Source organism: Filicampus tigris, chromosome 2 (assembly GCF_054856515.1).
Source record: "Filicampus tigris isolate MCC_2025a chromosome 2, RoL_Ftig_1.0, whole genome shotgun sequence".
In the NCBI taxonomy this organism is placed as follows: domain Eukaryota; kingdom Metazoa; phylum Chordata; class Actinopteri; order Syngnathiformes; family Syngnathidae; genus Filicampus; species Filicampus tigris.
In genome coordinates, this window is record NC_141218.1 from 14,867,839 (window position 1) to 14,889,721 (window position 21,883).

Sequence of the window (21,883 nt, forward strand, 5' to 3'; positions counted from 1 at the left end):
TCTTTACAATATTACTCTATTTGTAGAGTAAGTTACTTTTAAGTTACTTTTTTAAAAATCGGGGATTAATTTATTTAATAATTATTTCAAGACCTTAAAAGGAAAATGCAAAATTTGCTGCCACGCTCTAGCTGGTAAAGTTAACTTATGAGCATATTTAACTATATAGTGTGGTCTATAATGTTAAATGTTTCGACTCTATGGTGTGGTGGGACATCACTACCTTTGATCAATATTTGTATCAATAAGATTTATTTTTTAAATATAAATATTGGAACTGATATTTTGTCCAGTAAATAAATAATCAGACTGTAAACCACAAATGAAATTATCATTATTCTCAAATTAATTTACACAGTGGGGGCGGCATGGCTCAGTCGCAGAGTGGTCCTTTCCCAACCGGCAGGTTGTGGGTTCAATCCCCGGCCATTGTGACCATGTTGAAGTATCCTTGAGCAAGAAACTGAACCCCCAGTTGCTCCCGATGCTGCGTCATCAGGAGGTAGATGAGGTACAGTGTGAAGCGCTTTTGAGTACCAAAGGTAGAAAAGCACTATACAAGTGACAGTCCATTTGCCATTTACACACAAATAATAGTGATGCATAACATATAATTGATAATTGGTCTAACAAGATAGATAGATAGATAGATAGATAGAAACACACAGACAGCGCATGTGTAATAAAAACTACATTTTTGTGCGTCGGAAGCGCACCCCATCGACTCTCTTTATGCATTGATTTTTGTTTTGTTTTTAAATCGACTTTTTACTCAGCAGTAACATACTGTAAGAAATACATTTTACTAGAACACTGCTGCCAGTACAATACTGTCGTTTTTACAGCAAGAAGTTTACAGTGATTTTCAAGACGTCTCCCATGCGCTTGGCATGAGAGTTTGGGCACTCCTTGAGATGTCGTCTTGCACTGCAGATTCTGCAGTCTGCTCATTATGCTAAGAGTGTGTATTCAATCATTTTCATTAGAAGGCTGTTTCATCACTTCTGAACATGAGTTTATATTTCTGAAATATTTGTATGATAAAGCAACACACGTAAGTGCATGTACCATAATACTTTATTATAAAATACATTCATTTAGACTAAGCCTATACTGTGTAAACAAACAATGCCATACCATTAAAATGACTCGCGTGTACTTAGGTTCATAAAGATATACAGGTGGTTCTTTTTTTGTTTTACTTTTTCTGTTTCTGTACATGCCAATAAATCTCATTTGAATGATACATGGTGAGTCTCCTTCTGCCTGATGTTGGTACTTGTCCCGCTGTAGCTATGGCTTCACATAGAAAGAACTGTTTTGCAGGTGAAAACAATACTCCGTTGAGATAAGACCAGGGAAAAATAGAGGGTGGTTTTGGTTAATACCACTGCAGATGGGAACAATAAGTCAAGACATTTACTGTACCTAATGATGAAAAACGTGTCCGCAAAAGAGACAAACGCGAGGATAAAACTCTTTTCAGTCATCTTCCTCAGCACTGCGAGGCGGATCTGTTACACTGTTCCACCATCACTACGGCATAATCATGATGTGAAAATTTAATCTCTAGTTTCTTGGGTTCCAAGAAGCTCGCGGCATTTCAGCTGGTTAGAGGGGGTGGTAAAATGGAGTAGCCTGGCTAGCCACACCCACTAAGAAAGTGAGTCTGGAGACCAAGCCCTCAACGCGGTTCAGCGTCGGTTCAAAACAAACAGTCCAATCAAATTAGTTTACTTGCTGTGACGTATCGTATCGTATCGTGAGCAACCTCACTCTTTGGCGGCGGAAGTCCATTCTCATAACACTCAAAATGGCGCATAGGAGCGATGATAGTTTGTTTCATTCCTCATGAAACTAAGTTTTAAATGGCCAGAAACACTGAGACATTAAAACCCCAGCAGCTGATGGCACTGGAAGCATTTATTTAAAAAGAAGACCTAGGATTTTTTTCCCCCACGTCCGCTTGACGCTGATTGGTTCGTTTCGCTGTCTGTTTGCCCCGCCTCAGAAATACGCTTGATGCGATAACCCACCAGACTCAGTCGCTGGTACAGCGACAAGTCTGGATTTACAGGCTAGAAACGGTGGGCAGCTCCAGGAGGCCATGAAGTGTAGGGTCTCTGCGCTTAAGGTGAAAGATCATCCTCCTGGAAGCTTCGGGTCCTTTCCTCCTTACTGTATCGATCAGTGTGCGTGCTTTGTGTGTGAGGATCACGTTCCCCTCCATTATTGCAGCTCTCTCACCATCATTCAGGACTACAGGCAAAAGGTCATCCAACAATTGATCAGTCACTGCCTCACTGACCCGCTGCGCAAAGTCAGTTCTCACTCTCAGAAGCTCGTCATCTGGAAGAATAAACAAATGCAACTTAAAAAGTTAACTAATTGCGCTTTTTCTTGCGTAATAGTTCAACTACGGGACTTAACTTCCAATAACAATCCTGATGAAAGTGTCTTCAACATTATTGCCCTATAGACTATAGTCTGTCACATTTAAGATTTTTGAAATATTTGTGTGTATGAAAATATAATTGAGCAAACCCATCATCGAACATCATTTCATGCAAAATTCGGACTTTCTTCTCCTTATTATGCATTTTCTCCCTTTGATCTCTTAACACTTGTTTGTAACAATAAAATTTGCTCTGAATGATGAAGTGATTAAGGTTTTCTTAAACGCTGTCTTGTGTCCACACTTGTTTGTCCTTTTAAAGTCAACCCAAACATAATTTTTTCACAAATATGCTCTAGGCAGTCCCACTAGTTGAAACAAGGCATTTTGATAAATATTGTGTTTGTGGAATAAGAGTTAATCCACCCATTTATAGCCGTCTCTGGCACCTCTTTTCTGAAGCTGAGCCATGATTGGCTGTTAGCTGAGCCCTGAGCAACTGTGATGTCATTTTCAGTCGACAGAAGTGACAAAATGGCCGCCTCGTGAGATGGCTAAAAAGGGGTGGATTTTTCTGCTTAACTCATATTCCACAAACTCAATATTCATCAGAATGCCGTTTCAACTAGTGGGCCTGTATAGAACATATTATTATGTTGACTTCCGCTTTAAACAATATTTTATTTTGAAGAATGTTTCCAGTAAAATCAAGGCAAAAAAAAAAATAATAATAACAAAAAGATTGTCACCATATGTCCTCATGTTAGAGAGTCCAGTACTTGAGTAGTCAACTGGGGGGAAAAAGCAGATTATCGGCCACCACAATAATGTGTAATACAATGTAATGTAGACAAACAGACATGCGGTATTTCTAAAAAGATCATCACGCACATTGTCGAATCTCACAACTCCACACTGTTCCAGCTCTATTTTCAAGTGTGAGAGTAAATGCATCCCCTGGTTGTTGGATGAACACCTCAAAGTAATTGGGGTCCCAACTCTCATAAGTGAGCTTAAAGTCCTGTGGAAGAAGTACAAAAGAATTCGTCTTAAAGAATCAACAACCGTTCGGGAGATTATCTCGATTAGACTGGAGCTAGAACCAAATCTTTTCATAATAGGCCTATATCCAGAGGTGTGTAATTTGAAACGCCCGGAAAAAATATTTTTCAACATTGGTCTTTTGCAGGCTAAGAGGGTAATAGCTTTAACATGAAAAAGCATGGGCAAGCCAAGTATTGGAATGTGGTTTAGGGAATTATCTTATTGTTTGACATTGGAAAAAAAAAATCTCTAATATTCTAAAAAAAACAAGCAGGACATGTTTCAAGCAGCGTGGGGACGGTTTATTCAATATGTTAAGGACCATGATTTGTCCCATTTGTTGAATGATTCTGTAGCAGAATAGAGGCACTATAAGTCATGTATGACCCTGCTGTTTCATACCTTAAAGGGACACTGGGATGAGCTTAACATTGGCACTTATATAATAGCTTTGCATGTAAAAATGACATCAGTACCAAAGGCCATTGTGACCATGTCAAAGTATCCTTGAGATACCGAACCCCCAGTTGCTCCTGATACTGCATCATCAGTCAGTAAAATTGTTGCAATGACAACCTGGGCAGTTACATTGTGACTTTGTACAATACATTCCATCATAGCACATGGTGTAAATGTTCAAAACAGGCAAAAAACAGGTGTCGCGATCATCTTCAGTAGCCCATACTAACTTTTTAAATGATTTTATTGGAATGAATGAGGTGAGTTTCATTATTTTCTGCAGTGTGTCGCAGTTGTTTGAGGAAGAAATTGGAAAGGAAGGTCAATCATAATCAGTGAAGACTTTGCGGACTTAGAGGTGAATCCAACTGCTGTAACAGGGAGTGCGGGTGGGGGTATGCATTGAGAGCAGAGACTAAAGATATGGTGGGGTCTTCCCAATGAGTGTTTTATGGATAAACGCGGGCCATTTAAATGTGTCTGTGTGTGAAAACAGGGCCAAAAAACAAACAGGGAGTACAGTTCACAGTGATGAGTGTTAAAGGGAGCACAGGTTACAAAGTGGATGGCAGTGGGGTGTACGCAGACCTATGAGTGCAATTAATTGTGTTTAGCTCATATAAAGGCAGTTCAGACATACCTTTGGGTTTATTACTGCACCGTCAACATCAGTTTTGAGGTTGAATTGGTCATCCATGGTCAAGGTCCCCTGGGGGTGAGGCTTTTCAATGCTTTCATAGCCTTTCTTTTCTGCTTTCCTTTGGAGTTCCTGTGATGGAGAAACACACTACAGTCACTGCTTGACTGCAGCAATCACACTTGTGCCATCAAAATAGAGAATTACCGCTTCTAGAGCAGGGTCGTTCGGCATCAGATAAACATGCAGCGTCAGGAATGTTTTCTTGGTCCTATATATCAACACTTTGCACTTCAGAGACACCGAAAAGCCGGCCCAGCGCCAAAACCAGAGAAGTACTCCTCTTGCGGAGAAAACCGGGTGCGGGAGTTTGACATGGGATGGTGTAACTTCAGATACTTTTTCCACAGTAATTCCATCTTTATCTGAATGCAGAAGTGCAAACTTCCCCACAATTGTAGGATCAACAGCTGCACAAGAGAAAATGCACCATTGTTAATTTGCACACTACGAGATAATGTATTTTCACTAGTCATCCTCACTTGTGCAGATCCAGTGTGGCAGATAGACCTCATCAAACTGCCCATCAGTAACTGTGATATCCAGTAGGGGGCCTGCAGCCCTGTACTCCGTGGCCTCTATTGCTTGATCATGCTTCCACCATTTTCCAAAGCGGTATTTAAAGCTCAAAGGCGAATCCTTACAAATCCAGCGCAGGCCCGAGACTCCGCACTCAAATTTACCCGGTACAGAGAGGAAGCTGGTGGGACACCAAGTTATTATGGTTAATAAAAAAAAAATGAAAATTGAAAAAATTAAATAAAAAGCAGAAATGAAGAAAAATAAACACTGGTTTAAAAATAACAACTAACTGAAAACATTTTTTTGCATTTACAGTATTAACTAAAGACAACTTTACTGGCAGCCAAAATGTCCTTTGTTTTTTGTTTTTTCTGACAATTGATTTCATACATTTTGGGGTTTATTTTCAATGCATTGATTTCAGTATTACTGTACGGCTGTACAGAACAAGGAAGTTAAAAACTTAGAACAGTTGCAGTTGACTCACTGTGTGTCGATCGCCTACATGCAATGTCAGCACTGTTGGATTGGCTGCTGCCCTGCACTAGCCATGAGTTCACACATTTGATATGTGCTACTACAAATTTCATCTTAATCTCAATCTCGCTTCCTACAGTGCACGTTTTTGCTGCTTGCTGTCATCATTGCTTGCATTTTTCTGCTCTTCATCTTTTAGGAAGAAAACATCCATGGACAATTGCTGCAACGTAAAGCAGGAGCAAACAACTCAGATCATGGACGTCCAACTAAAAAAAAAAAAAAAAGATTTGCTCCGCTTCGGAGACTGACTCCCTGATGGAAGGCTCGTCCTCCAGCGCCAGCACCTAACCTTGCCTGCAAGCTGAATTCTAGCAGTATTTGTGAGTTCACACAACCCCGAGAATCCATCTTGTCCAGAGCCCGCCGATTTCCTCTGAGCTTTTGTGGACCAATCACAAAGCAACAGTATGTTTGTGGGCAGGATATGCAGCTGTGTTGACAAATATTCTCGGTTGACAATGGGCTTGATTAAAAAAATCTACGTCGAGTTATTTAAGACACCCTTTATCTGCATATTTACAGTGCCAAAACGACTACTATCACTCAACGCCGTGATGCCGTCTGTGCCAATCAGCGAGATAAAAGGACTCAGCAGGTCAAAACAAGGCACATGCTAGCACTCCTTCCAAGGACTCCAAAAAGGGTGGGTGCTCCGAACTGCTGGTTGGTGCATAAACACAAATAACAGTCAGGACCCATCCCCCAACCCGAAGACACTCGCCTGCGAGCTCACCTCTCAGGCCTGTCTCCAAAGGAAGGCCCCGGTCACCTGTGTCCAGGCAAGGGAAAACTGAATCCTGTATTTAAATAAACCCAAACAAAGACTAAAACTAATAAAAACAAAACGAAAACAAACTATTTTCAAAGAACTAAAAACTAGTTGACAGCAAACCCACTCTAAAATCTAAAACTAACTGAACTTGGAAAAGTAAAGTCAACCCTAAATAAAAATGAGCGGTAACAAAAACGGAAAAACAAATTATGACATCTCCCGTGCAGAGATGCTGAATGTTTTCACTTGTTGGAATCAAAAGGAAGAGCACAGACCCCCACCAGAGCTACAGTTAGGTGAAGAAGTATTGTTTTAAAAAAAAAAATCCTTTAGATCCCATCATGTCATGCAGAATGTCTTGGATCATGAGCTGTTTCCTTTTATTCTCTGTAAATGTCTCTATCCATCATTCTGGTACAACTTGACCATGTTGTTTTACATTTAGAAGTAAATATTCTTTTGAAATCATGGCAGCAACACCTTAGTTATTATTTTCCCTTTAGGGCGCAGTGAAAGTACTGAAAATGTGTTTTACCTGTACCAGGTACCACCACCACCATCACCATCATCATCATCATCATCATGGCTCACATCCGGCTCACATCTAATCCATTCATCGTTGGCAACTGCTGCAATTTCAGTGAACCATTTTGCCTGGTTAAAGGAATGAAGCATGCAATTACGTTACATGTGATGTACATTAGATTTTCCCCATTTTCATAGAATTTTATGGAATTCAAATGTTATTTATGTCATTGTTTATTTCGGCATCACGTCAAGAATCTGAATTGAGGAAGACAATCAACATTTTGTATAAGATGTACTTACTGTGACCATTTCAAAGTGTTTACATTTGTTGCCCGTCATCGATGATGGCTTAGTTTCCCTGAAAGTGGTCGAGTATACAATAAGTAAATAAACACATAAATAAAGCTTACACTATGCAAAACAAATGTTTAGAAATGTGTGCCCATGTAAACTGCATGTGTTAAATCTTCACTGCCTGCCCCAAACAACTTTTCTACAACTATTCTACAGTTGCCAATCTACAATCTTTGGCAGCACCTATGAGCAAATCACGGACCCCGCTTAAACTGTCAGTAGAATCGGTATCACACATCTCAAGAGCAATGTGATACGGTCGATTATATGGTGATATTATGCAAAAGTAAAGTTTGGAGTGGGTCTGAGTACAAGCAACCATGGGAAATGGGCGTTGGAAGTTAGTTATCACTAGGCCCATTCTATAAATACGGTAAGCTAACCAGCTACGCCTACACTCAGAAAAGGAGCATTCCCTACATGCATCAATTTATGAAACAGCACGGTGTTCTATAAATTCCCAAGCAAGGAAGGTACGATACGGACGAGACCGTCGCCCGTCCGCTGTCCGAGCCTTGTTCATCAAGTCTTCTGCAAACAGTAGATTGCGACACATACACGCCTGCCCTTTGAAAGGTGCTGATCGACATTGCTTTTGGGCCTACAGAGTATATTTAATCAGCTGCTGCATTTTCCTTGATCTTCCCACTCGACAGATATTACTTAGTACATCATTGGTTTCCTTCTTATTCAAGATGTTCCAAACGGTTGTACATTATTAGCTATGGACCAAGTTTGCAGAATTGTTATTGTAGCGGTTGATTCACCACCTCTTCTCGGCTTCATAAGAGCTTGTTTTTCCAACCCACACAGCTTTCCGATTTTCATGTTAGTTACAGCACAAACAAGAATAATGTGACTTTACAGACAAAACTAAATATGAAACTGAGTATAGACATTCAGCGTTATTGTTTAAACCAGCGATTCTCAACCAGTGTGCCGTGGCACATTAGTGTGCCGTGAGAGATCATCAGATGTGCCATGGGAAATTATCCAACGTCAATTATTTTGACCCAAAATATAAATTATATTTTCTAATAAAAGAAACAATATTCATGCCAACCACGCAAAACAATAAAATGTTCTTATACTAGATGACAGAAGGTACATAATGATCCTGTATAGTTGGGCTGCACAATACATCGAAAAAGTATCGATACTGTGAGAACGGCCTATGCAATGTGCATATCGCAAAGACACGCAATCATTTTCTTCTGGAATTGTATGCTTGTATCTGAATTTGACCAGTCAGGTGCAAACTTAAATGCGCAATAGTTGGATATTATCTAGCTGAGTTACAATTAATTCGCTAAGAACACATTGAGCTTGCTTATTTTGCTGCATGAAAAAAAATGTACTTCTTTAATTCGATAATAAAAATGTAATTTCTTTAGGTTCAGGTTAAAAACCGCAAAAATATCGATATCGCTTTGGTCAACATCCATATCGCATACCACATGTTTTTCCAATATCCTGCAGCCCTACTACATAGTCACTTTTTGCGAATCGACTTGCTACGTGGTGTGTTGTGAGATTTTTTCCAATGTGAAATATGTACTCTGGCTCAATAAAGGTTGAGAAACACTGGTTTGAACAATCATTGTAAAAGGACTCGTACGTGCCATTCACATGTTCCATTATTTTTGCTCACATGAAAAACGGGTAGGATTCAAACAAAGAGTGCAATCTGCTAAATTGTGTGTAAGTGTTTAGAGTTGATCATATTGAGACGCAGATACCTGTAAATATAAACCTCAAATTGTGCTGTCTTATTTCATGTTCAACTTTAAAAGTCAAAGCCAAATGCTTTGAGTCTGCGGCAAAAATGAAAGAATTGGCACCACAAATTACAACCACAAAAATATGTACATCATTGAGAGGATTTCACTGTAAAACCCCAAAGTCACCTCCAAAACTCCCTCCCTTCACTGGTATAAAGACTTACATGTTCTTTACAAAGCTACGTATTATGGGAAGCTCACGCTCCTGTAGGATGCTGTAGAACATCTGTTTTTCTTTCACAGATTTCAGATTTTCAATGACTTTTGACATCTTCTCGTGATGGCTGCGGATGGCTTTGATATCATCACTTATAGCAACTCCCCTGGCACTGAGCTCATTTATTATAATGTCAACATCTTGAACCCTGTTGATCAGAATTTCTTCATATTGATTAACAAGGCGGCTCCCTGTGGAAAGGAGAAAGGGTTTACAATTTGTTATCAATAACAATTGTGTTCAAAGTAGCAGAAGTAGTTAGTATTGTCTTAATTACCATAGACCTGTACTTGCTTGGTGTGATATGTGACATATGTTGGCTTTAAATTTTGTTACTGTTATTGCTACCTTTTGTACTCTTTAGTGACCTCCTGGATGAGTTGTCATTACATCCTTGGAGTCATTTTTGTGGGCGACCGCTTCTGGGATGGTTCACAATTCTTACCTGTATTCTCATTTTGTGGATGTGAGATCAGCATAGTTCGCTCGCGTCCCAAACCTTGGAAATGGCTTTGTAATATGTTCCAAACTGATATTTCAATCGTTTGTTCTCGAAATGTCTTCGCATTATGTTCTTATACTGTATGTTTCTTTTTGATATAATGTAGGCTCTTTGTGTTACATGTACTATTATAGTAAGTGATTTATTGATTATTTTACATTTTGACGATAATCAGGCCTGGGTGTGGCCAGTCAAATTGAACTCAGCTTCCTATAAACAGTGGTTAATAAGAGTTAACACATGATTTGACAAGGGGAGAGTGGTGGCTTGGGGTTGTAATAAATCGGATTTTCAAAAATGAAATCATGATTTACAAACTGTATTTTGAATTTGCTTGCGTTGCCTTTGTGACATATTCAAATTGGCTTGATGATCCCAAAATATTTACTGTAGGTGTGATGAGAAACTAAGGAGGCAAATACTTGTTCATATAACGCTAAAAAACATGTCACACCTGAAAAGGACATATTGTAAATAATAAAGCTAAATTATGATGTTGCAGTGATAAAAAACTAAGGTGTGTCTGGTTGTTAAAGAATATCTGCAATTAATAGTTAAAAAACGTCGTCAAGGAAAGCTACAACTCACCGTACAGTTGAGACTCTATATCCCTCGAGTAATACAACATCATCTTGCTTGCATCTGGACCTTTCAGGCCGACTACATGATTCAGATGATACACCATACTTTTGATATCACGGTTCGAAGAGATTATCATACTTTTTTCCCCCGAAGTCAAGATATAATGCACTTCAAGTTTGTCCATCAGCCTGAATAAAACTTTCCGTGACATATAATCAGGCCTTACTACTGGGATCTCTATCAGATTTTTCATCGTTAGAGGGGCTTCAAGCTTAGATCGTCCAGGGTCATAGTCATCTGAAAAACAATGCAAACAGACAGCCACATCAGACAGCTCAGACAAGGAGAACACGTGCTCATTCCCAAGTGGTTATTAAATGGCTTCTGTAATTGGCCTAACATTGGTGCTTATTTTAAGGCTATGGACTTAAAAATGATGTCTGCACAAAAGGCCTGGTTGGTCTGACTTTTAATGAATGTGAAGCCTCATTTGGTTATAAGTGCCAATTTTTGTAATCACTCAAATTTGGCAGGCTTGTCAACAACACTCTTCCCTGAGGTGTTTCAAATTCTAGACAAATTTGTTTCCACTTTCCAGGGACTTTGTTAAAATGTTACATAAAAAAAAAAAACAGGTTTAAGAGCTGAACTCCTTTCTCCAGAATCATGTTAAATACAAGCTCATTTAAATGGTAGCTCAGCTTAAGTAATTGAGAAAAGAGAAGATTTACAGTGACTGGCGCCTGCTTCTAAAAACATGCAGTTTCAAATTTACAGATGATACCTTTATTAAATAATTCAAGGAGTTACCAAATTCTTAGTGTTTGAGTAGTAGTCTAGTACAGTTGTAGTAGAAGCAGTGCTGCATGTACGGTGGTTGTTTACGTACAAAAAAAGGACTTACGGATGTTTGAAAAAGTAGAATCTCTTTTCATTAGGAATGAAAACATGGCTTGGCTTGCTTCTGCACCTTTGCGGAGGACCAGATCAATCAGAGACGCAGCTTGCTGTCTCACTACAGGGCTTTGCAACAATATCTCTTGTATTTCGCTAGAACACAAGATATGAGCCTCTCCAAGATCATTCAAAAGATGATGTAAAAGTGACGAAGACGCGCATGATACAAACATAGGCTTCAACTTTCGAAGCCTGATTTTTCTATCGTCATCTGAAAAACAATGTAAACAGAAAAAGTCAGCTCAGTTATCTCAGACAGGTAGCAGGTGTATGAAACTCATTTTTTGTTGCGGGCCACATCATAAAGTTGACATCAACCCAAAGGGATTTTTTTTTCAAGAATATGTTCTATGCACGCCCACTAGTTGAAACAAGGCATTCTGATAAATATTGCGACCAATCATGACCCAGCTTCAGAAAAAAGGTCGGCCGTGATTGGTCGTTACCTGAATAACGTGACGAATTTGAACCGAAGCAACATCAACAGAGTGTTCTCTAAGATAAATTTGTTGCCGTTGTTAATGTTGTTGTAGCATTACTGTGGAGAACTGAAAATGATTGCGTTTTTATGTTAAATGTATACTGAAGGAAAACATTGACTGAATTAATTATTAATTTAGTCGACTAAAACTGATTTTTATTTTCGTCAACTAAAATTGGACTAAAACTAAAATACAATCAGATGACTACATTATAACTAAAATTTTAATTAATTTTAATCAAAAGACTAAAAACTAAATTAAAATATCTTGTCAAAATTAGCACAGGTTGATGGTAGTTTTGAGTAGTTGCGTTTTGGTCGTTTTATAAATACGAAGTTTTGAAATTAAAAAAAATAGTTATTAATCGTGAGTTCAACATCAATCAAAAGTCATTCTTGGTTATTTTTTGCATAATTGCCCAGCCATAATGATTCCAGTAATGTCAATTGTTAGAAAAACTTTTTACAAAAAGTACCACTTCTAAAAAAATCCTCACCAACATATTGACCAATATTAAAATACAATTGCGTAAATAGTGTAAAACCAAGACTGAGATTTTATTCCTAAAACGTGTTGTTGAAATTATTGTAAGCCAGAAAATCATGCACATTTTGAACATTTACATTGTGCTTAAAGAGGCAAATGAACAATTTTACCTAAATAATGATTGAATTAAAATTTTGTGAACGAAAAAGTTCAAAGGTTTTCCTTAATATATTATATTGTTGATATAACAACCAATTCTAAATGTTTGATACATGTCATAAATCTTCCTCAGATTGAGAACAGCTACAGTGTGTAATAATAATTACCTAAGGGAAGTATTCTTTATCCAAAACACAGACCTCAATACTGACTTGATGCTTGTCATGGTGAGAAAACGGAACAAGACTTACTGGTGTCTCTGGTGCCTCTGGTGCCACTGGTGCCACTGGTGCCACTGGTGCCACTGGTGCCAGCTTCTAAAAACATAATTACAAATTTACAGATGTTATTTTAATACTGGGTTCATATACCTTTATGATCAAAGTCAATCAGTTAGAGGAACAGTTATACTTCATGTTTGAGTAGTAGTTGCAGCAGAAGTAGTAGTAGTAGTAGTGATAGTAATACTGCATGTACAGTTGTATAAATAATTGTTAAAATTGTAACCCGCAATTTTTGTGGTTGTTTATGGATTGAGGTAATAAAAAAATGCAACATAAAAGTTTATTTTAGGCCTGCACGATGTGTCTTTTGAACATCGCGATTGCTATGTGCGCATGCTCGCGATAGTCACATCGTAGGACGTGCAATGTTTTAACTTTTTTTTTTTTGCTTAGAACATGCAAACTTTTTTTTTTTTTTTTTTGCAAGATACTCCGTGCTCTAAAGGCCCGGATACACCAAACCGACGCCGGAGGTCGTGAAGCGTCGCGGCATCTTTAAGCGCCGACTAATTAGTGTAGTGACCACCGTCGTAGTGTCGTAACCCGTCTCTAAGCGTCTGGGGAGCGTTTACACATGTTGAATCGGCGTCGCCAGTTGTGACATTTGGTCACTCTGATTGGCTGTTAGCTAGCAAATCAACACTTGGAGCACCAACGGGATGTGACAAATGCAGATAAACAGTGAGCACGCCTTCGCTGCCTTGATCTTCTTACAAGTACAAGAGCGAGGGTTGACAATTTAAGTATTTCACAATACCGTGTCCAGAACGCGGTTTACTTTGCGTGGGAGTTCATCGTGAGCGAAGACTATAGCTGTATGCATTGTTTACGTTGTTATAAAATGGCTATAAAAATGAATATTGAGAACAACAAAACATCCTTTGCCAACAGTGCCTCGCCGTTGTTGCTGCAATCGCCGCCACAAGCCCCTGTATGAGCAGTTCAAACTAAGAAGTGGGACCCGAGGTGAAACTTCATCCACTCAAATACAATTACAGACGCCTTCGCCAGCATAACTCCTTATGATAAGAAGTCCACACAGCACCGACAAATCACGGCTGCAATATGTTTTACAGACCGTTTTAGTTATTGTTATATTTTTGTGAACAACTCAGGGGACTAATGCACCTGTTTTTTAAGTTTTAATATTTTTGTTCTAATTTGTTTACAACTTTGCTGCAGTTTCAAAGGTTTTTTTGATCTTAATGTTATATTTTTGTAAACAACTCAGGCGCTAGTACACCTGCTTTTTAATTTTTAAATATTTTATAGTTTAGTTGTAAGGTGTTTGTAACTCTGCTGCTGCTTTAGAGGTTTTTTATTTTCTCCTATTTTTTTTAACTGACTCAAGGGTCGAGTGCACCTGCTCTTTTTATTTTTTTGTTTAAAATATGTTTAATATTTTGCTGCTGTTTACATTGAAGTGTGAAATACAATGTTAAATAATCTATTATGTTACAGAGACAGGACCTCTGTGATCCCTTTTATATACAGCAATCATCATTCACAGTCTGGATTAAACGAAATTATATGAATACAATGATGTCAAGGTAAATTAACCAAATTATTCCCAAACAAATCTATTCAAGTCATCTGGTGAAATTACTATTTTTAACATCGCAATATGTATCGCAACGCCCCCCCCCCCCCAAAAAAAATCGCAATGTCATTTTTTTCCAACATCGTGCAGCCTTAGTTTATTTATTGACAAAATGTTTATTTTACTGAGTTAAATAGGTTAAATAAGAACCCTAAGAAAAACAGAAGTTACTACTAGGTAGCGAAACCCTTGTTGGCAAGAACAGCAGTGAGACGTCTCTTGTAAGTTGGTCACTGCTCTTTACAGAGAATATCTACATCCTTTAAGTTTCTTGGCTGCCGGTTAGAAACTCAAAGCTTCATCTCCATCTCCAGCTTTTCTATAGGAGTGAGGTATGCAAACTGCCTAGGCCCCTTCATGACCTTCGTATGTGCCGTCTTGAGACTCTTTTTTGTTGCTTTGACAGTATGTTTTGTGTCACAGTGTTATTTAAGCCATATTCAGAATTTTGTTCTTTTTTTTTGTTAGTATCTGGTTCAAGGACGCTTTGACATGGTCACAAGGGCTGAGGACTAAACTCACAACCTTCGGGTTGGTGGACAACGACTCTGCCACCTGAGCTATGCCGCCCCGTTCATGTGTCACACGCAAAAAGGATACGCTGAAAATAATGAAGGTAATTTTTGGTCTATATTGGCTAAGCATGGTCGCTAAAGGGCAGTTTCAACTCACTATCCATCCATCCATCTATTATCTATACCGCTTATCATCACAAGGGTCTCAGGCATGCTGGAGTCTCTCACAGCTGTCTTCGGGCGGTAGGCGGGGGACACCCTGAATTGGTTGCCAGCCAATCGCAGGGCACACACAGACACACATCCGCACGCACAATCACACCTGGTGACAATTTTAGAGTGATCAATTAACTTACCATGTATGTTTTTGGAATGTGGGAGGAAACCGGAGTACCCGGAAAAAACCCACGTAGGCACGGGCAGAACATGCATCAACTCACCAGAGACATTAAAAAGAGTTGGCTCTCTTTTATTTAGGAAAAACAACATCTTCTTGCTTGCTTCTGAATCTTTTCGGAGGACCAGATCAATCAGAGACCGTGCTTTTTGTCTCCTGTCCGTGGAGTTCAGGAGTATCTGTGTTTCCCTCTCACTCAAGACATTAGCCTTTAAAAGATCATCCAACAGCTGATATAAAAGTGAAAATGACGCCCATGATACGAAATCAGGCCTCAACTCTCGAAGCTTCATTTGTACAGGTACATCTGAAAAACAATACAAACAGAAAAAGTCAGGTCAGGTAGCTCTGACCGTGATTGGTCGTTACCTGAGCCCTGAGCAGTTGTGATGTCATTTTCAGTCGACAAAAGTGACAAAATGGCCGCCCCCTTTAGATGGCTAAAAAGGGGTGGATTTTGCTGCTTAACTCATATTTCACAAACGCAATATTAATCAGAATGCCGTGTTTCACCTAGTGGGCCTGCTGGGAACATATTCTTGAAAAAAATGTGTTTGGGTTGATTTCCACTTTAATCTGAATGCTACTTTTTCACATAGGGCCATGTAGGTTTGGATGTTTTTTCTCCCTTCAGGAGGAAGTCAACTCAATTTTTTTTTTTCAAGAATATGTTCTATGTAGGCCCACTAGTTGAAACAAGGCATTCTGATTAAAAATTGCATTTGTGGAATAAGAGTTAATCCACCTGTTTTTAGCCATCTCAAGGGGCGGCCATTTTGTACTTTTGTCGACTGGAAATGACATCACAGTTGCTCAGGGCGCAGGTAACAACCAATCACAGTTCAGCTGTTTTCTGAAGCCGAGCCATGTAGGATTACATATACAGTTATGAATTTCAAAGTACTGTTTTATTGTTTAAGGTTGGACCCTGCAAAGTGGTTGTCGACGTAAAATTTGTAGTAGAATGAGGTCAACTCTTTTCTCCATAATCATGTTCAATACAGTTCATTTAAATGGTAATTCAGCAAAAGTCTTTGAGAAAACAGAATAAGACTTACCTCTACTGGTGCCTGCTTTTAAAAACATGGAATCACAAATTAACAGGTGTTCTCAATTATTCCCTTAATCATTCATCGTTCCTATACATTTATGATCTAATTCAAGCAGTTACAGTAAGAGTACCATATTTTTGGGACTGAATGTCCCACTTTTTTTCATAATTTGGCTGGTCCTGCGACTTATATTCAGGTGTGACTTGCATGCAGAGCTGGGCACTTGACCATTTTTTGCCGGTCCGGCCGCGACCCTTCACCCTTGACTTGGGTACCCTTCCGGCCGCGACCCTCCGGCCATATTTGTAAACATTGTCGGCCCCCGCCCCATTCTGCCCCCCCGACCCCAAAAAAAAAAGCGTCCGTGATTGACGTCGCTGCGGGAGAGACGCTAACAGCAGAGGCTTTTTAAGGATCATTATCTGGCTAATTTACTATTCGAACCCGCTGTGGACACGCTTCAAATGCGCCAGTAGTATTTACCCAACTGCGTGCTTCCTTCCTTACCAGCAAACCACTATACACTGCAGGTTTGCTATGGCGTATTTCCGCCGACGCGGTAGTAGAAAGAAGCCTAAAAAGAAGCCTTTCACCGAGTAGGCTGAGAAGATTTTTGGCCGCCTTGCGAGCACGTCACACGCATGAGGGCCAATTAGCGGGCCGGACTAAAATCAACTTCCGGCCATGCTTAGTCCAGCCGTTTTTAAAAATTTGTCACCAATTTTTTTGATCGCTTTAAAGCGGAAATCAACCCAAACATTTTTTTTTAAGAATATGTTCCCAGCAGGCCCACTAGTTGAAACAGGGCATTCTGATTAATATTGCGTTTGTACAATATGAGTTCAGCAGCAAAATCCACCCATTTTGAGCCATCACTGGTGGCGGCCATTTTGTAATTTCTGTCAACTGAAAATGACACCACAACTACCAGGGCTCATGGAACGACCAATCACAGCTCGCCTGTTTTCTAAAGCTGAGTTGTGATTGGTCATTACCTGAGCCCTGGGTAGTTGTTATGTCATTTTTAGTCGACTGAAGTGACAAGATGGCCGCCCCCAGAGATGGCTAAAAACGAGTGGATTAACTATTATTCCACAGACGCAATATTAATCAGAATGCCTTGTTTCAACTAGTGGGCTTGCATAGAACATATTCATATATGTAACATATACATATATGTTTGAAAATACGCCACTAATAATCATCACAAATTCACTAAGCCTTTTGGTGATGGTTAGATTGCAACACAATCCAGCCTTTGTGCGGGTCAACAATTGTGTTCCTGACATCACACTTTTGACAGCCCTTGAGAGCACCATCAACAATGTGCAAATGTTTTTTGTTTTTTTTACATACAGGTTAAAACAAAACAACTAAATCAATATATTGTCGCTGTCCTGTGAAAGATGCTTATATCAATTTTTTTATCTTTATGTGAATGGTGTTTCCACATTACAGACATCACATTAACCTGAAAATTAAAAACAATTCCGAAATTGGACATATGTGTTTTTCACAGGACAGCGACGACATGCAGTGTTATCCTCACCTTCGGAATACAAAAGGCTTTGTGGCTCAAATTTTAGGTTGGGTAAGTCATCCCCAATGACTATTGTAGGATTTGGGGCTGTCGACATCTGGTTCAGCCCCGTTACTGCATAAAGGAAATTGAATACTGTATATCATGTGTCACACACAAACAGTATGCACTGCATATAAAGTATTTCTGTAGTCTAGATTAGCTAAGAATGTTTGCTAAATGGTAGTTTCAACTCACCAGGGAATTGAAAAAGATCAGGATCCCTTTGCTTTAGGAAAAACAACATTTTCTCACATGCGTCTGGACCTTTGTGGAGGATCCGATCAATCAGAGACCATGCTTGTTGTCCCAAGTCAGGACTCTCCATCGATAGCTCTTCTACTTCACTGGGACTCAAAAAATAACTCTCTTTAAGATCATTTATCAGCTGACATAAAAGAAATAAAGACATCCGTGATATAATCTCAGGCCTCAACAGTCGAAGCTCCGTTTGTGCAGATTCATCTGAAGACATATGCAAAAGGAAAAAGTCAGGTGAGATATCTCAGACAGGGAGACCATATGGTCATTCAGAAGTGGTCATTAATGAACGTAAAACCACTTAATATTGAATTATTGGGATTAATTTGTTAAGATTTCAGAAAAAAATGTTGGGATGTTTCAAACTTTTATAGCAACGAGATAAGCGGAAGCCATCTTTGTGGAGTAAAAAAAAAAAACATGGAATGAGCACTTCAAAGGCTAATAATCTAATTCAAGGGAAAACAATTGATTGCTGACGTGCATGACCTATTTTACTACCTACACCAACCTACTCATCTCACGAATAATGCTCCATTTCCGCTATATAAGGTAACTTTTAAAGGGGGAAGTCAACCCAAACATCAAGAATATGTTCTATGCAAGCCCACTAGTTGAAACAAGGCATTCTGATAAATATTGTGTTTGGGGAATAAGAGTTAATCCACTTGTTTTTAGCCATCTCTGGAGGCGGCCATTTTGTCACTTCTGTCGAGTGAAAACGACATCACAACTGCTTAAGGCTCAGGTAACGACCAATCACGACCTGTTTTCTGAAACTGAGATGGCTAAAAAGGGGTGGATTTTGCTGCTTAACTCATATTCCACAAACACAATATTAATTAGAATGCCGTGTTTCAACTTGTGGGCCTGCTGGGAACATTCTTGAAAAAAAATATGCTTGCGTGGATTGTCTTTAAGGGCACGTGTTGTCATTTGAAATATCACATTGATTTTGACGCTGCGACTTGGAGAAACAGTTGGAATTTCCGCCCTTATTACCATATTTGTAAGGACCATGAAAATGATTAATGCATTACAGTAGATGTCACACAAATGGCTCAATAACACTCTGTGCACATTTTCTGCTCGTGACATTTAAAAACAATACACAAAACTGAACTACCGTAGTTTTCTTAAAGTTTAATTTGCATGTAGTCTATAAAATATAAATATCAAGTATAGAAAGAAACAGTGGAATATATTTATCTCACATCCCCACAGGCCCACAAACAGATGCGTATGCTAATATTTTGAATTAATTTAAAAAAATTCAAAAAAAGTTCTCTTGTCAGTTTTAAATTTACTGCTTTTGCTGATTTAAGATTTTTGTCGAGGTACCATTTCGGTTCCGGTATCAAGGTACTTTAAAGAGACACTTGGGTGAGCTTATCATTGGCACTTATATAATAGGTTTGCATGTAAAAATGACAATAGTACTAAAATGCCCACCTCAAAAGACTCTGTAGGGATTTAAGGTCTTTTTTTTGTGATTAGGTTTACGACAAATTTCCACGCCCCCAAATGGGGCGTGGCTTATGTTATGTTTTCGGTCTCAGCGGTCTACGTCACGAGAGGAAAGCATGCGTGGTAATATTGCTCGCTTTGTCAGTTCTGTTGTCTAAAACGGTGACCTATCGCCACCAAAATGCAGATGCACATTACTACTCTTGTCCACTTCAACCTGTGAAAGCATAAAAGTGTTCTGCACAGTAGTTTGGATTTATTGACATAAAACGTGATCTCATCATGATCACCTCTACAAAATCAAGAATACCGTGGCGATTGCTCCTCCACTTTCACAAGCTGAAGCGGACAACAGCATGAATGCGCACACGAACGCCGACTGGTTATATTTCGGACATTTAGCGACGCTAAACTCGTGTCTCAGGAGGGAGAGAGACGGCAGCTTGCAGCAGCAGCAGGCAGATTGGAGCTTTACGTCCCCTTGATCCCTCCCCGGCTAAAGGTAGGATAATGGGACGGCTAATAGCAACAACTAGCTTCAGGTTGTTAAAACAAAAGGCGTTAGCACAACAACATTAGCTCCTTACTGTCTGCCCAGCGTGTGGAGGTGAAGATGAGCCTGTGTCTTCATGTCGCCTCGCAAGCAATCGCCTGCGGTGTCCCTGCTTTTTGCTTGCAGCCGCCACAAAAGCCCTCATCGAACAGCGAACGAAAAGTTCCAGCGAGGCTGACTGCACAGCCGAGTGTGGCCGCATTGGAACGTGCCATTTCAGCTGTTACCTTCCAAATTGGACAGCGCGTTGCAAGTCGAAAAACTGGGACCATTCCTCAACTAAATAAATGTGCACGTCTACTCATTCCCACTTCAGTCTCTGTATATATCCTGTAAATATCCTGACTGGTGTTTAATGCCTCACCCGTCCTAACTGTGATCAGCAAAGAAGTAGTTTTTTTTTTTTTTGTTTTTTTTTTAAAGCAAAGAAGCAGTGTGCGCTAGTACCAGCCTAAATCTACGTAGCTCTGCTGACTTCCACATTTCCTCATTGTCATATAAATCAGCCACGGAGAGGTTAATCCTTTTGATATGTTGAAGTGGGCGTTAGTAGAGATGTCACTTATTTCCTAATTTCTCCAAAATGAATGGATAAAATAGAAAATGGCAACGCTTTTCATTTTCCTGATCAAAAAATATATAAAATGAACTTGTTAGTGAAAACATGGCCATCCCGGCCGCTTTAAGTAGGTATAGTATCGAAGTCAAAATTTTGGTATCGTGACAACACTATAATGGACGTTTCTAGTTCAATAGTAATGATATAGTCATGAAATGAAGAAAAATGTACCGTTTTATAGTTTAGACTGTGTGATATGTTATCTTGAAAATTACAGGAAATGTTAAAAATGTCGACTTCTTTTGGAATGTATGTAAGTAAACTAGCGATGGAGCGCAAATTACAAAAACTGAGATCAATGTCGCTTTTTATTCACCAATTGCGCATTGGCCTGCAGGAATGTATAACTCGCGATAAACGGGGACTCACTCGCAGTACGTTTACAACACGTATGACTGGTAGTTGCGCAATCAAGAGTGAAAGCAAACTTTATCCCGCCCCTTGTGTTTCACTTTTTATAATGTGTGGTTGGTTAGGAGTTATTCTATAGAAAACATAAGTTACCGGTACTTTGTTCCTGCGCCAGGTAACCAATCTCCTCGAGCGAAGCATTTATAACGTTGTAAACTTCATCTTTGCCCAGCGAGGAAGTCAGGACAGTCAGCAGCTCCTCTGTGGTGCTGTACGTCCCCTTCTTCAACGACCCTCGGCTCACCAGTTGCTGACATAGCTTCTGGAAGTCAGTGCTTGTTAATTCTGACAGCGTTTGCGTGACTTTAGTTACGCTAGAAGCCATCGTTTCTCACAAACGACGTCAGGTCGATTCAGCGTTACCCTCAGGAACTCTTGACACCGTCAGAAAAAAAAGAAAAGAAACCTCTGGGACCGTCGCGGAGGGCGGAGTTACAAGTTTCATATTAACACATTGCAGGAATTGACCCGGATGTCACTCTTACGCACACCTTAAGCCTCGGTTATAAAACAATCAAACATATATACAGGTTCATATATCATTTTTAAAAAAGTTAGTTAAATATGACACACATTCAAATACTAGTAACACAAACACACATACTGTATATGACAGGGATTAACATCCTTATAACTTCATTATTTTTTAAATTTACACTATTGGCTGT

General features: G+C 39.3%; 1 protein-coding gene across 3 annotated transcripts; it reads right to left on the reverse strand.

The window, feature by feature from the left end:
- Positions 1–1,059: 1,059 nt before the first annotated feature.
- LOC147151531 (uncharacterized) lies at positions 1,060–21,648 on the reverse strand. 3 transcript variants are annotated; one of them, XM_086056316.1, is made up of 16 exons: positions 21,309–21,646; positions 18,103–18,369; positions 17,875–17,979; positions 15,317–15,580; positions 12,729–12,794; positions 11,298–11,561; positions 10,400–10,690; positions 9,257–9,500; positions 7,258–7,315; positions 6,965–7,083; positions 5,078–5,295; positions 4,743–5,005; positions 4,539–4,667; positions 3,287–3,416; positions 3,145–3,186; positions 1,060–2,349 (listed from the first exon to the last, which is right to left on the reverse strand). In XM_086056316.1, exons 1-16 carry the CDS (start codon positions 21,538–21,540, stop codon positions 2,072–2,074), a joined length of 2,970 nt encoding a protein of 989 aa, XP_085912442.1. In that variant the 5' UTR covers positions 21,541–21,646; the 3' UTR covers positions 1,060–2,071. The 3 variants fall into 3 exon arrangements, with proteins under 3 accessions (XP_085912442.1, XP_085912461.1, XP_085912451.1); XM_086056325.1 differs by lacking the exon at positions 3,287–3,416 and having other exon boundaries at positions 2,201–2,349; positions 21,309–21,648; XM_086056335.1 differs by lacking the exons at positions 3,145–3,186; positions 3,287–3,416 and having other exon boundaries at positions 2,194–2,349; positions 21,309–21,648.
- Between the last annotated feature and the right edge of the window lie 235 nt (positions 21,649–21,883).